Here is a 13,593-nt window from a genome sequence, read left to right as displayed (position 1 = left end):
TTAAGTGATTTTTCAAAGCACTGGCCTTAATGTTTTTTACTGTTAGGGAAAGTTGCATGATTTACATTAATACATTTTTCCTTTTGGCATCAGGAAGCAATTTACACCATTTAAAATGGTAGTTCTGAATTTACTACGTGATTTCAAAGTTTAATCAACCCAGTTCAAAAGATCCAGACAGAGGTAAAGATTTAAAAAGAAAATCACTATTGAGTTGCACAGAATAATTGTTCAACCAGCACCACTGACTGGAATTCTAGCTTCTGGCACTTGCTTCCTGGCCCAAGTTCAGGCTTGGGCATACTTGGTGTTGATAAAAGAATAGCCTGAGAGTGATAGACCAGAAAAGAGAAAGGATATTTGGAACTCAAAGCATCTCACTTCAGACATTCTACTTTAATTAGCTAACAAAGGGGTAAGATCATTTCCAGTTAGGGAAAAGGGGACGGAATCAGGGAGAACCTTCAGTAATTTCTTTGGAAGGTCATGGGAGTTTGTGAACCAAACTAGTGTCAGAGGCAGGAGCTGAACTTCAGCCCCATGATTTATTCCAGTTTGAGGGTGTTTTTATTTCATACTGGCTGCTCAGATCCTCCCATCTATCTGGTCCAGGAGGACTCAACCAAGTCTCCACCTAGACATCCCAGGTCCTCCGTTTTCTACAGTTCACTCTAGTTGGTATCAGTCTTACACTAGGGCTTGCTTAGAAACAAAAACATGGTCCAAAAGGACATATGCACTCCAGTGTTCATTGCAGCACTGTTCACAATAGCTAAGACATGGAAGCAACCTAAATATCCATCGACAGAGGAATGGATAAAGATGTGGAACATATACACAATGGAATATTACTCAGCCATAGAAAAGAATGAAGTGAAGCCATTTGCAGCAATATGGATGGATCCAGAGATTGCCATACCGAGTGAAGTCAGATAAAGAAGGAGAAATGTTGTATGACATCTTTTATATGTGGAATCTAAAAAAAAAAAAGGATACAAATGAACTTATGTACAAAACAGAAACACACTCACAGACTTAGAGAATGAACTTATGGCTGCAGGAGCAGGGGAAGGATGGGGGAAAAGGATAGTTAGGGAGTGAGGAATCCACACGTACACACTGCTATATGTAAAATGGATTACCAATAAGCACCTACTGTATAGCACAGGGACTCTACTCAATGTTGAGTTCAGTGGCAGCCTGGATGGGAGAGCAGTCTGGGGGAGAATGGATGCCTGTATATGTGTTGCTCAGTCCCTTTTGTGTCCACTGGAAACTATCACAACATTGTTAACGGGCTATACTCCAATATAAAATAAAATGTTAAAAAAAAGAAACAAAAGGACTTCCTATCCTTTCACTAGCCTACAGCTCTGGACACTGCACTCAGATTTTCTTCCACAATAGGGAAAATGTTTCAAAGGCTAATGGTGGAAAGGAACAAAAATACCTTGAAAGACAAGGGTAAACACATTTAAGAAATGAAAACAGGGCTTCCCTGGTGGCTCCATGGTAAAGAATCTGGCCAATGTAAGATACACAGGTTTGATCCGTGGTGTGGGAAGATCCCATATGCCACGGAGCAACAAAGCCCGCGCACTGCAACAATTGAACCTGTGCTCTAAAGCCTGTGCTCCGCAGCAACAGAAGCCACTGCGCTGAGCCTGTGCACCGCAGCTGGAGAGTAACCCCCGCTCCGTGCAACTAGAGAAAAGCCCTCACAGCAATGTAGAACCAGCGCAGTCAATAAATAAATAAAACTATTTTAAGAAATTAAAACAAAACGATCATTTATTGTTTTTAATATGTAGTCAAATATGACAGCAGTATTACACAAATTGCTCCCTTCTCCCCCTTCTAAAAATTCCCAAATATGTTGACTCCAACTGAAAGTGAAAAATAAAAAATAAATGATTTAATTCTGAAAATAGCAATTGACAGAGAGAAGACATATGGCATTTGGTCACAACCAGCTTCCAGACCTGAAAAGATGAATTGTGTCACCAAGGCAGTTGATACACTGCGCTTTCTTACAAAATGATTACTAGGAAAAACAAACAAACCAGATTTTCCACATACTGTAAGCAAAAGAAATGCAGAAAAATTGGTTTAAGAAGCTGAGGAAAACTTCAGTGAATTATTGCAATCATAATGATCCCCAGGTAAGAGATAGATGGCAAATGAATAGACTGTAAGGAAATACATTGAAACTTAGATAATTAATCTTATAGTGAAAATAATCAAGAAGATTGCAGACGTATGTAGCATCCAAATTACTGAATTTAAACAGGGGATTCCAGTAAGGTCTTCTGCTATCATATACCATCAGTGCAAATTCAGATACAATCATTTTTACATTTGCAGGTTCAGGTAAGTCAAGCACGAGGTCATCGAGGAAGTATTTGAATGTGATTTTACTATGAAAAAATGTGATCTCCAGTGTCTCATTGACATGGCAAAAGAAGTAGGAATGATGCCTGGAGGATTGGAGTAAATTCAAAACGCTCAGTTTTCTAAGGATTAAATGAAGTTTTGGAAAAACCTCAGTAAAATTAACCTTCACCTGACAGACATGTCCTTGATTTGAAGCCCAGGGCAGTGGAAAAGAGAAACAAACTCAAAAGTGTGACAGCCTTACCCACTGCCTTTCCTTTTGTTGGGGGTTGACTGGGTGGTGGTATTTAATCACTAAGCTGTGTCTGACTCTTGGCGACCCCACAGACTATTGCTTGCCAGGCTTCTCTGTCCATGGGATTTCCCAGGCAAGAATACTGGAGTGTGTTGCCATTTCCTTCTCCAGGGGATCTTCCCAACTCAGGGGTTGAACCTGTGCCTTCTGCATTGCCAGGTGGATTCTTTACCACTGAGCCACCAGAGAAGCCCTGTGTGTAGAGGGTCAGATTTTCCCCTCAGTGTTCTCTTTCAGCAGCTCCATAGTGAGCTTTGTGATTCTGACAAAGGCTACAATTATACCCACTTTGAAATACATTTACAAATATTCTGTGTGCTGGTGCAACTGGCATGAAACACAGACAGCTCTCCCCTCCCCGGGTGCCCAGTTTCTCCTCCTTTCACCCTTCAGCGTTTCAGATGACTACAAGCGGAATTACCAGAAACAGTAGTAAATTCCTGGCATTGGAAGTTACCATGATCCCAGCTGGCATGCAAAAAAAAAAAAAAAGCCTGTTTCTTTTTTCCCCTGAAAATAATGTTCTTCCCAGGCACTGTTCAAATGCCTCAAATGAGGCAAATGAGAGATTTGTTTTGACCGACCAACGAAAAGATTTCCCTCATCTCAGCTAAGGCCCTGAAATGAGGCAAACGAGAGATTTGTTTTGACTGACCAATGAAAAGACTTCCCTCATCTCAGCTAAGGCCCTGAGATTTAGTTCCAATAAACACAAAATGTTTGTGTCTCAAGAAACTTATTTCATTTCCCTAAAATGATCTTAACATTTTTTAGCAAAGGAAGCTCTGATTTCACTTGATGGTATTTTCAGAGTAGCCACTTACAGAGTAGCCAAAGAAGACACTTTGAATTTTTATTTCCTTGCTAAAAATATGACACTGAGTATATTTTTGTTGAAACTAGTTTTACAATGGTTACTTAGGCATGACCACAATGTCTAGACATGAGTATGGAGTCTGGGTCCCAAGATGGTCAAACTTCACAGAGATCTAGAGCTGGGTCTGCAGAATATTGTACACTTTCCTCAGGAAAAGTATTTTTATTGTATTTTATTGCCTATGTGTGGTTGGATGTCTCATGGTCTCTGGTATAAGGGAATCAAAGTACATGGTTATGCCTTGTAAGTCAGAGCGTAATAAGTGAACAGTGTCTTTTTGGTCATTACTTACTCAAGTAATCCAATTCCCTAGGGAAAAAGCCTTATGAATTTAGCATTGGTGCCATAGAAGAGGTACAGATGGGTAATGGCTGAGTTTTAGCTAAAATGGGGCCACCTCTGCCTTCTGGATGTCATGTGTTTCTTGGCATAACTGGCGGGATCTGGACCCAATGTCTCAAAGTCTGGATGACTTAAATTTGAGCTGATCTTCATTGAATATGTATTTGCACATTGCTCTAAAGAAGTTGAAAATTACGCTTGAAAGCATATTTTGATCTTTATTTTTCCATGAATCATCCCCCATCCACCCATTTCTATACTTCTTCTCATATAGCAAATGTCTAAAATTAGTTTCATGCTATGTATCTATTTGATAGGCACCCAAGGTTTATGGTTACATGATAAGTAAGTGATATATTGGTCATGAATATATATATATATATATATACATATTTGTAATGCTAGGGATGGGAGAGACCACTTTTATAAAAAAAAAAAAAAGAAAACAACACTCCAGTGGTATTGACAGAAGTCACTGAGGTTTTTCAACTGAAATAAAAATGAATATATTACTATCTGCCAAGTTAAATCTTTTTACCTTATCCCATTAGGAGAGGCTTTTTTAAAAAAGTAATTTTCAAATGTTAATAAATCTTAGAAATTAGAAAAAGATGAGCAAAAGCACATGTTTTGCATTAGTTAATCTTTTATCCTGGATTTAAAGTAACATAGACTCTTTCAGTGTGGACAGTGATCTGGAAATTAATAAGAATTAACACTGAGAAGCCAATGACGATGTGTTCTATAAATTTGTTATGGAGAATTGATTCAAGAATTTAGGTAATTTTACTTGAGTAATTATCATCTTACTGCTTTGCAATAATCATTGTGAGAGCAATGGGCATTGGATGATTTAAAATACATGTCAGGCAGGCAATAATTAGGCACACGCATTGAAATTTAAGTTGAAACTGGAAAATCTTAGTCAAAACGTTAAGTATCATCATAGCATCTGAGATGACAGTGGTAAAGAAGGAATTCATACACACACTCGAGGATCTCCTAGGTTGGAGTTTTCTGATTTCTGTGATGGTCTTGGTAGGGAAAGGTCTCTCTGGCTGTTCTTGTCAATACTCTATAGCCTTGGATATTATAATCAAAGCTTTCAATTATGTGTGTATATTAGCAACTTGTAGTAAACAATGAAGAATGCTTCCAAAGTCTGGGTTGGTCTTTTAGCAAAGGAGTAGAGGAAGACCTGATACTCCAGTTGGAGGTTTGTTGTTATTTGTAAGATATTCTTAAGGGGTTGTCTCATAATGTCACCGACTTTTCCAATTGGTGCAGCACAGACTCAAGTACAAACACAGGGTTTTTTATAGTAAATCACTGATCCTACAGGAAAACTAACCTAAGGCACATTGAATCAGCAGGAACTTTGGCTTGATAGGTTTAGATAGTACAACTCAGACATCTCCAACTTGCAATTATTTGGGACAGTCTGGTTTTTTTTCCCCAAAGAGGGACAATAAAAAGAAATCAATATCAGAAATAGAAAAGAAAAAAATATTTCATGTAGATATACTTAAAATTGGATATACCAAACATCAACTTCTATGCACATTTTGAAAGCAAAGACGATGGAGCAAGATTTGCAGATGTGTGAAATACCCAGAAGAAAACTCCTTGAAGTCTCTGAGATACTGAAGCTGTGTGACACCAACTCCCTGACTGAGGCCAACACCCCTGTGGCAGCTATTTCAGGGCAAAGCAAAAACACCAAACAGCCTTATCTCTTGCTATGAGAAAGTAAATCCCCAAGTTCCAGAGATAAACAAACAATCTTCGGATCTCTCAATAAATTTGTAAAACTAGGAGATGATGAAACCGAAAAAGATGATGTTCGGTTGTGATTGAACTAGTGACATTTACAGTCCCTTCTCATACAAAGAGTTTACGATGCCAAGTCTTATTATTTATTAAAAAAAACTATTTATAATGAAGATTAAGTGCCAAGGAAAAGAGAAACATTTCTTTTTATCTCCTGATATATTTTGTTCATTAGATAATTCAGTAGGTTTGCCCAATCTCATCCCAGGGGATATTTGGCAATGTCTGGAGACATCTTTCATTGTCACAGCTGAGATATGCGTGTGTGTGTGTGTGTGTGTGTGTGTGTGTGTGAGCTACCAGCATGTAGTCAATGGGAACTTGGTAAGCTGGCAAACACTCTGCAATGCAAGGGACCACTCCACCACCCCATTCCCAGCTGTGAATTATGGGACCCCAAATGTCAATAGGGCTGAGAAAACCTGAGACAATCTAATGAATGACAAACAACCACACATACCTAAAGTGCAAATGCTTCATTGATCTATGGATACTTCCAGAAGACCCTGAAAAGATGGCATTGATAAATCACAAAGCCACAGTAGAAATATGAGAATAAGATAGTGAACTATTATTACATCTAATCAGGAAGAATTCAAATGACCTAAAAAGTCCTTCTGGGACTGGGACAACTTTGAATGAGTAACTTTTCTTCTCATAAGTGAAATTAACACATCATTTGAAATTGAGCAAACAGCAGAGATGGGCAATGATGTATCATATTTCAGAAACATTCCTCAGAAAAGTACTTGAAAGTTCCCTATCTTAGTAGAATAGAAATTAGAACTGGAAATTGGATAGAGTAATAGTGAGCTGATCAATTTGCAAAGTTGTGTTTGAAGATTTTACCCTGTTACAATTGTCAGTGGACATGCCTGGTCTCTTACTGTTTGTACCTCTCACTGTATATCACAAGACCTAGCACAGGAACTTGGTTCCAGTAGGTGCTCAATAACTATTTAAGTGAACTGGGTGGTTGAATGAATGAACAAATGAAGAAATAAATCAAAGTGCCCTGTAAAATGTAAAGTGCTATACGAACACAAGGAAATAGGAGTACATAGTATGTAATGCCACTGACCTCGTAACATTTGCTCCAAAGAGCTTCTTAGGCTCCACTAGTTTAAAAGCAAATAAAAATTGTGATAATTCAGTAAGAAAATCTGCTATGAAGATGACTAGTTTTCATGTACATCTGGGAAGAAATGAAGCAAAGGCAGAGCAATTTTAAGTGACACAAGATAGTATTGCTAACTTAGATGGCCATAGGTAGGGGCATGTAAAACCAGATAAAGACCTTGCAATAACCAGAACTGGAACTACTGGTACCATTCTTAGGACAACCACTTGATGGCGGAAGGTTGATCCAATGTTCTCTATTCTAGGACAGAGCAGAGAGTCAGGATAGCAAATAAAAATTGCTTTTAGGCAGACTGTGCCTTCTAAGGGCTTTCCTAATGGCTCAGAAGGTTAAGAACCTGCCTGCAATGCAGGGGACCTGGGTTCAATCCCTGGGTCAGGAAGATCCCCTGGAGAAGGGAATGGCAACCCACTCCAGTATTCTTGAAACTGTGTGGTTGGCTTTAAATACTGACGGAGGGGGTGTAGGCAAAGAGAATTGGAACAAAAATGAATAGTCAGGAGTTTTAAGATCAAGGCCCACTTCTGATGTTGGGCACATGACTATATCTCTCTGGGCCTCAATTTTCTGATCTGTAAATGAAGAGGTTGGATTAGATGACCTTCCATGATTCTGGTATATAGATGATGATGTCAAAAACTGGAGGCTGGTAAAGTAAAAGCAAGAGCAATCTCTGGGAATTAATAAAATACATCTTAATAAAATATCTAAAAAATGCCTGAAGAAATACAAAGCAAAATAACAATTCAAAGGAGGAAAGAGCCTTAACCGCAGCATCTATTTTTCAGTTAATCTTACTTAAATATTAATTTCTTATCACGGAAGTGTCTTGAATCAAGGCATGAGTTTCAGCAAAACCTTTCTTATTGCCCTGGGCAATAGACACTAGGGCATTGCCAAACTTATACTCCCTCAGAATAAGGAAATAACATAAGAATTTACCTTTTTGCCAAAACTAAGAAATCACACTAATCTGAGAATATGTATTATCTGAATATGACAAAATTAAATTTTATTCTTTTTATGTAGTTTGCATTTGCAAATTTTTACATTTAAAATTAAGTTCCACCTACTGTTATATTTTAATGTGTCAGGCCCTTACACTTGTGTTACAGGGAGAAAATGCATATTTGAAATGATTTGTTTGAGGTACTCTCTTCTAAAGAGAAGCCTGCTGGTCAGCTCCTGGGTTTCTCTTTGTTGTGAAGAGTTAACTGGGAAATCAGAAAAAAAAATGGAGAAGCTCAGGGACACTATACAATAAAGAACAGAGCCTGATGAAGGATGCACCCAGGACTTTGAGAGAAAGCATGGTTGAGGCTGATGTCAGGCAGGGGGAACATAAGAGAAAATATTAATATGGGGAAAAAGGAATTGAAGCGATTCCTGAGTGTATGTTCCTTTGGCATTTCCTCAAGAACTGTACTGATCTGATTGTCTTTGAATGCTTTTAGGATGGATGGACTTTCTTCCCTCAGAATACAAGTTCGTGCTGGTACTGGGCCAAGAGATGTGCTTTATATGGGTTGTACATGAGTGCTTAGTTGTTCAGTTGTGTCCAACTCTGCAGTCCTGTGGACTGTGGACCACCAGGCTCCTCTGTCCAAGGGATTTTCAAGGCAAGAGTACTGGAGTGTGTTGCCATTTCCTCCTCCACCGGATCTTCCCGACCCAGGCATCAAACCTAGGTCTTCTGCATTGCAGGCGGATTCTTTACTGTCTAGGCAACCAGGGAAGCCCCATCTTTGGGTTCAATTGACATAAGGTTTTAAAAGTCTGTATGTTTAGTCAATCTATATAATAATAATCTTGCAAGGAAGACAGGATAGAAATATTTTTATTTTCCAAACTTGCAAATGGAAACTTCTAGTGGTAAAAGTGATTTTCCTGAGGACATAGTGGAAACTCAAAACCGTGTCAGCTGGGATTCTTTTCATTATTTTAAGCTGCCTCTCTGAAGAAAAACAGGTCCAGGAACTATCAAATCTATTTTTTTATCCTCCTCCTTTTCTCCAGGAAGAAAGTGAAAGTGTTAGTCGCTCAATCGTATCCGACTCTTTGTGACCCAATGGACTGTAGCCTGCCAGGCTCCTCTGTCCATGGAATTCTCCAGGCAAGCCATTGCCTTCTCCAGGGGATCTTCCCAACCCAGGGATCGAACCTGGGTCTCCTGCATTGCAGGCAGATTCTTTACTGTTTGAGCCACCGAAAAGGAAACACTTCTACAGCAGAGTTAATAGAATTTTCTGCAAAGACAGGAGCGTTCGGTGCTGTCTAGTATGGAAGCCACAAGTCCCATGTGACTTTTGGAGGCTTGAAATATGGCTAGAGTGACTGAAGAACTGAATTTTTACTTAATTTTAGTTAATTTAAATCGTTCAATTTGGCTAGTGTATATATTGGACAGTACATCCTAGAAGCTTCCTGTGAGACTGCCCCATTTGTATGTTCTCAGCTAATAAGCTGTGTCTGAATCTTTGGAACCACACAAACTGTGGCCCACCAGGCTTCTCTGTCCATGGAATTTCCCAGGCAGGCATACTGGAATGAGTTGACACTTTCTTCTTCAGGGAGTCTTTGAAACCCAAGGATTGAACCCCGTCTCCTGCATTGGCAGGTGGGTTCTTTACCACTGAGCTAGACATCCCAAATTAAAATAATAATTGGAGGGAAATCGCATTTTATTATTTAGCTTTCTATTTGTTAGCACATGTTGAATTTCAAACCTTTCATAAACAAAACAACACCGTGGTCAGTTTCACCTCATTGGCTTAAGATATTTTTCTTGACTTTTAATACCTTTGAAAAGTGAAAGTGTGTCCAACTCTTTGCAACTCCATGGACTGTAGCCTGCCAGGCTTCTCTGTCCATGGGATTCTCCAGGCAAGAATTCTGGAGTGGGTAGTCATTCTACTCCCAACCCAGGGATTGAACCTGGGTCTCCTACACCACAGGCAGATTGTTTACTGTCTGAGCCATCTGGGAATCCTTTCCCTATTCACTAAATGTTTTTACAAATAATTAAGATGAAATAACTAACTTCCTCTATAGCACCATTTATCTGATTTTTCTAGAACTTTGTATATGTTCCTTTGCTTTTATTCTCCTTTTACTAGGTTCATAGTATATGAAATAACATGCAGATGCATCTTTTCTAATACATAATATATGAAAAGTCCAAAGCACCAGAGTCCATTCTGAATTTCCAGAAACTCTGTGAATGTCTGCTCTTCCTTTGCAGTAAAGGGGCACCAAGAACAAACCAGAGGTACAGAGTTGAATGAAAGTTTCATGAAAAAAAAAAAAAAAAAGGATTCAGTCAGCCTTTTCTCTTACCTCTAAAAGATTCATCAACAACAGAAACATCTCACCACCTTTAACTCCTGATTTGGCTGGGAAGTTTTCCCATACTTCAGCAGCCTTTTCACTTTCCCTTATTGCGTGCTCTTGAGCACTGGACAATTCAGAGAGTTTTAGGTTATTTTACAAAACTGGCATTTTTTAAAAAAAATCAAAAGTGGAAGATGAACTTTGAAAGGGATAGAAATTACACCACTACTTCAAAGAATTAAGAAAGGTGTTGGATATATATATGCAGGATTTATATAACTGTCAATCAGCTGTATTGGAAGCCACACTTAACACAAAAGCAAGTGAAAGAAGCATCAACTTATCCTAGAAGGAATCGTCTATGTGTTCCTTATGCCTTTGTAGAATACCTGTTGCACCAGTTATATTGGCAAGTCATTTGGTAATTGCTAACTGACCAAACCTACTCCACAAGAAATAAATTGGTTTATTTCATATCAACTGAACGCAGAGAGCTATAGCAGTCATCACATCCTTCAATCACCTTGCTTGTCAATTTTTTTTTTTTGCAATTTTTGTCTAAGCAGGTTAGGGAAAAAAAATTAACACCCTCATCAGGTACTTTAAAATGTTAAGCAAAATATACTTGATGGAAAATTGCACGAGTTTACATCAGACGGTTGTGAGGGTAATATGTGATACTCTGTTAGTGGACCAATGTCATTTGATGTAGACACTGTGTACAGATGCTGAGTTGGTAGTAAAGTGCTACTTACGAGACAGCTCTGCTTCTTGATACCTGAATCTGCAAATGCTGGACATGGGTACCTTATGAGAACCAACAGCTTCTTGGCACAACATGTAAGTTTCATGGGTCGAGATGTTGATAAAATTGTACACACAGTACCTGAATTCAAACTTTAGGAGCTCAGTATATATATTAACCACTTTCCTCCTCTGGGGGTGGAGGGTGCCTTTCCTGTCTTCACTCACAGGGATGGTTCAAAATCTGGACTGTGATTATAGGGCAAACAACAGATCCATCTAAGGAGCTTTTTGCATCTGCTTTATTTTTCCAGGGAGGGAAGGGGTTGATATGAACGGGAGAGCGGCTCCAACAGGCAGGAAAATCGATCGGTGCTGCAACCAGTTGAACCACTTCCACTAAGTGACATAAAAATATTCTAATATTAAGGATTATTTTACAACTCTATGGAAGTATGCAGTAATGCATCTCGCATTTGTTTTGTCTTGATGACAAAATGCACTCTGAGTCACAAGAGCCTGCCTTGTGTTAGTTATAAACAAAAATATATTTATATATATATATTTATGTAACTACTATGTGCTTTAAAGAAAATTACTGTATGATTCAGCAGGGTTCTTTCGCTCTTTTTCTCACCAGGGATATGCTGACTTGAAAGCCTTCTTAGATAGGAATCGACAATGAAATGGGCCTCTCAGACTGAAACAGCAAACAGTTTAAAAAAAAACCAAAACACCAAAAACCTCATATGCTTAGAATCCCTTAAACATTTTTGCTTCAAAAACGATTAAGGAACTCATGGTACTGTGTCCTTCTGTTTCCTTCAGCCAAGAACAACTGTGGCTTCACAGGACTTCACAGTTGGGAGGTGGAGGTGATGCTTCTGAAAACCAATCAGATGTTTTACTCTGGGGTGGGGGGAACCAGAAGCCTCGTTTGTCCCTCCCTCTGTCCTCATGCTTAGCTAAAAGGCTACAATCCTGTCACTGCTTACACAGAAGGCATCCAGGAAGAGGGAGGCCAAGTTAGAACTGGAAAGATAAAAGACTCATCCTGTAAAGTAGCGAACTGGTTGGAACAGGTGGGTCTGGTGGTTGGAACAGGTGGGTCTAGACCAGCAAAACAAAATCCTTCAGCCACGTGTCTTGTGGAAAGACACAAAATCTCTTCTTTTGTGTCTGTTTGGGCCCCTGCATCAGCTACTTTTCTCAGCAAACTGGAAATATCTGTCACTGTTCTTTTGAGTGAATGGGTTCAGGCTTTGGAACACAATTATCAGAGAAGAATATTTGAACCAAAGGTATAGATCCCTTGTGAACTAAAGCTTTATTATTATTTTTTTTCTCGATCCCTTTGCACCCTGCACCTTAAGCCAACAGCACTGTAATCTTGTCATATTTCTGATAAGTCCACAGGAGATGTGCTGAGTGAACTATAGAGGTCATTCCACTAGGGAATTTTATGTTCAGTGGTAACTGATATCCTCTATAAGTTTAAAAAAATTTTTTTAACCCTTTCTGGGCTGGGCTTGTCCAGAAATCTCATCTCCTTCTGGCTAGAGCAGCTTAGGGCTCCTGTGTGTATGTGTGTGTGTGTGTGTGTGGGTGTGTGTTTGTCTTAAAGGTATAGGCAAATTTTTAGTCTTAACACCTGTAAGCCAGCACTGGTGCTGTTCTGTCCTAGAAATTTTAGCACTGCTCTGATACGATAAAACCTTCTTTCTCTCCAACTGGTTCAACTTCAGCATAGGCAGGATGGCCAGAACCTCTTCGGAACTTCATTGCTGGCCATCTGCTTGGGCGTCTCTGAAACAGAAAAATGCAAAAGGAGTGAAAAGCACAGTACCGGTCACATCATAAGAAAAGTATATTTGCCAACTATTTCAGACGAACTTCTGAATTAAATGTAGCAACATATTAAATGATCTCATTACCACCACAGTTGAAATTATACATGCCCAAAGCACCCTGCTTGACTCTCTATTATGGCACTACCAGCACGTCCCAGATGACAGTCCCTTGGCCAAAGCTACCCCCCAAAGGATTGAGAGTTTCTCAAAGACATGGTTTATGCTTTATGCATATTTACGTCTAAAAGACTCCATTAAATGTCCAGATGTAACTAAGCAAAAATGAACAGTCATGAAAAACAAATTTTCTTAATATATAACCATGGACACCTTCTCTTTAGAAGTAAATAGTGATATCACTTCATTTCATTTATTAATTCACTCAAAAAACCTAAGACCATAAAATTCTGCACAGTTATTAGAAGTGTGCTTCAAATTTGGTGCTTAGACTTCCTAGCAAAAACCAAACTAAAAGATCAATCACCTTAATATCTTAAGAATTAATTTATTAAGCTAAGACATCCCATAGATGACTTTTTGTGTTTGAAAATGAACAGATGTCATGCCCTGAAAACTGAATCCAACGTCAGAGGTTGTGAATAATCTCAAACCCATGTAAATAATTGCACATACAGACAATGGTCTTAAAATACAGGTTACTTGTATTGACACTTCTCCCTAACCCTATGTTTATTAAACAAACCTTTTGTGATTTACAAACAGAAGTGATGAAATAAATTATTAAGTTACAGCAGCAGAAGACACTAAAAGGCATTTCTCAGCCATAGTG

General features: G+C 38.8%; 1 protein-coding gene and 1 long non-coding RNA gene across 8 annotated transcripts in view; both read right to left on the bottom strand.

Moving 5' to 3' along the window:
- Positions 1–1,769: 1,769 nt before the first annotated feature.
- Positions 1,770–8,035, bottom strand: ADNCR (adipocyte differentiation-associated long noncoding RNA). The gene is made up of 2 exons (NR_137293.1): positions 7,309–8,035; positions 1,770–2,771 (listed from the first exon to the last, which is right to left on the bottom strand). It is a non-coding gene; the product is annotated as an adipocyte differentiation-associated long noncoding RNA (long non-coding RNA).
- PLXDC2 (plexin domain containing 2) overlaps positions 1,774–13,593 on the bottom strand; it is a 430,201-nt gene continuing 418,381 nt past the window's right edge. For 6 of the 7 annotated variants that reach the window (XM_005214189.5, XM_015473986.3, XM_059892585.1 and 3 more), the window contains one exon: positions 1,774–12,759. In XM_005214189.5, coding sequence (XP_005214246.1) covers positions 12,643–12,759 — 117 coding nt within the window. In that variant the 3' untranslated portion in view covers positions 1,774–12,642. The remainder of the gene's footprint in view (positions 12,760–13,593) is intronic. The other variant, NM_001077928.1, reaches the window with a different exon arrangement.

This window comes from Bos taurus, chromosome 13 (genome assembly GCF_002263795.3).
Source record: "Bos taurus isolate L1 Dominette 01449 registration number 42190680 breed Hereford chromosome 13, ARS-UCD2.0, whole genome shotgun sequence".
Classification (NCBI taxonomy): domain Eukaryota; kingdom Metazoa; phylum Chordata; class Mammalia; order Artiodactyla; family Bovidae; genus Bos; species Bos taurus.
The sequence above is the reverse complement of the archived record's forward strand: the minus strand, read 5'-3'. Positions and strand labels throughout refer to the sequence as shown.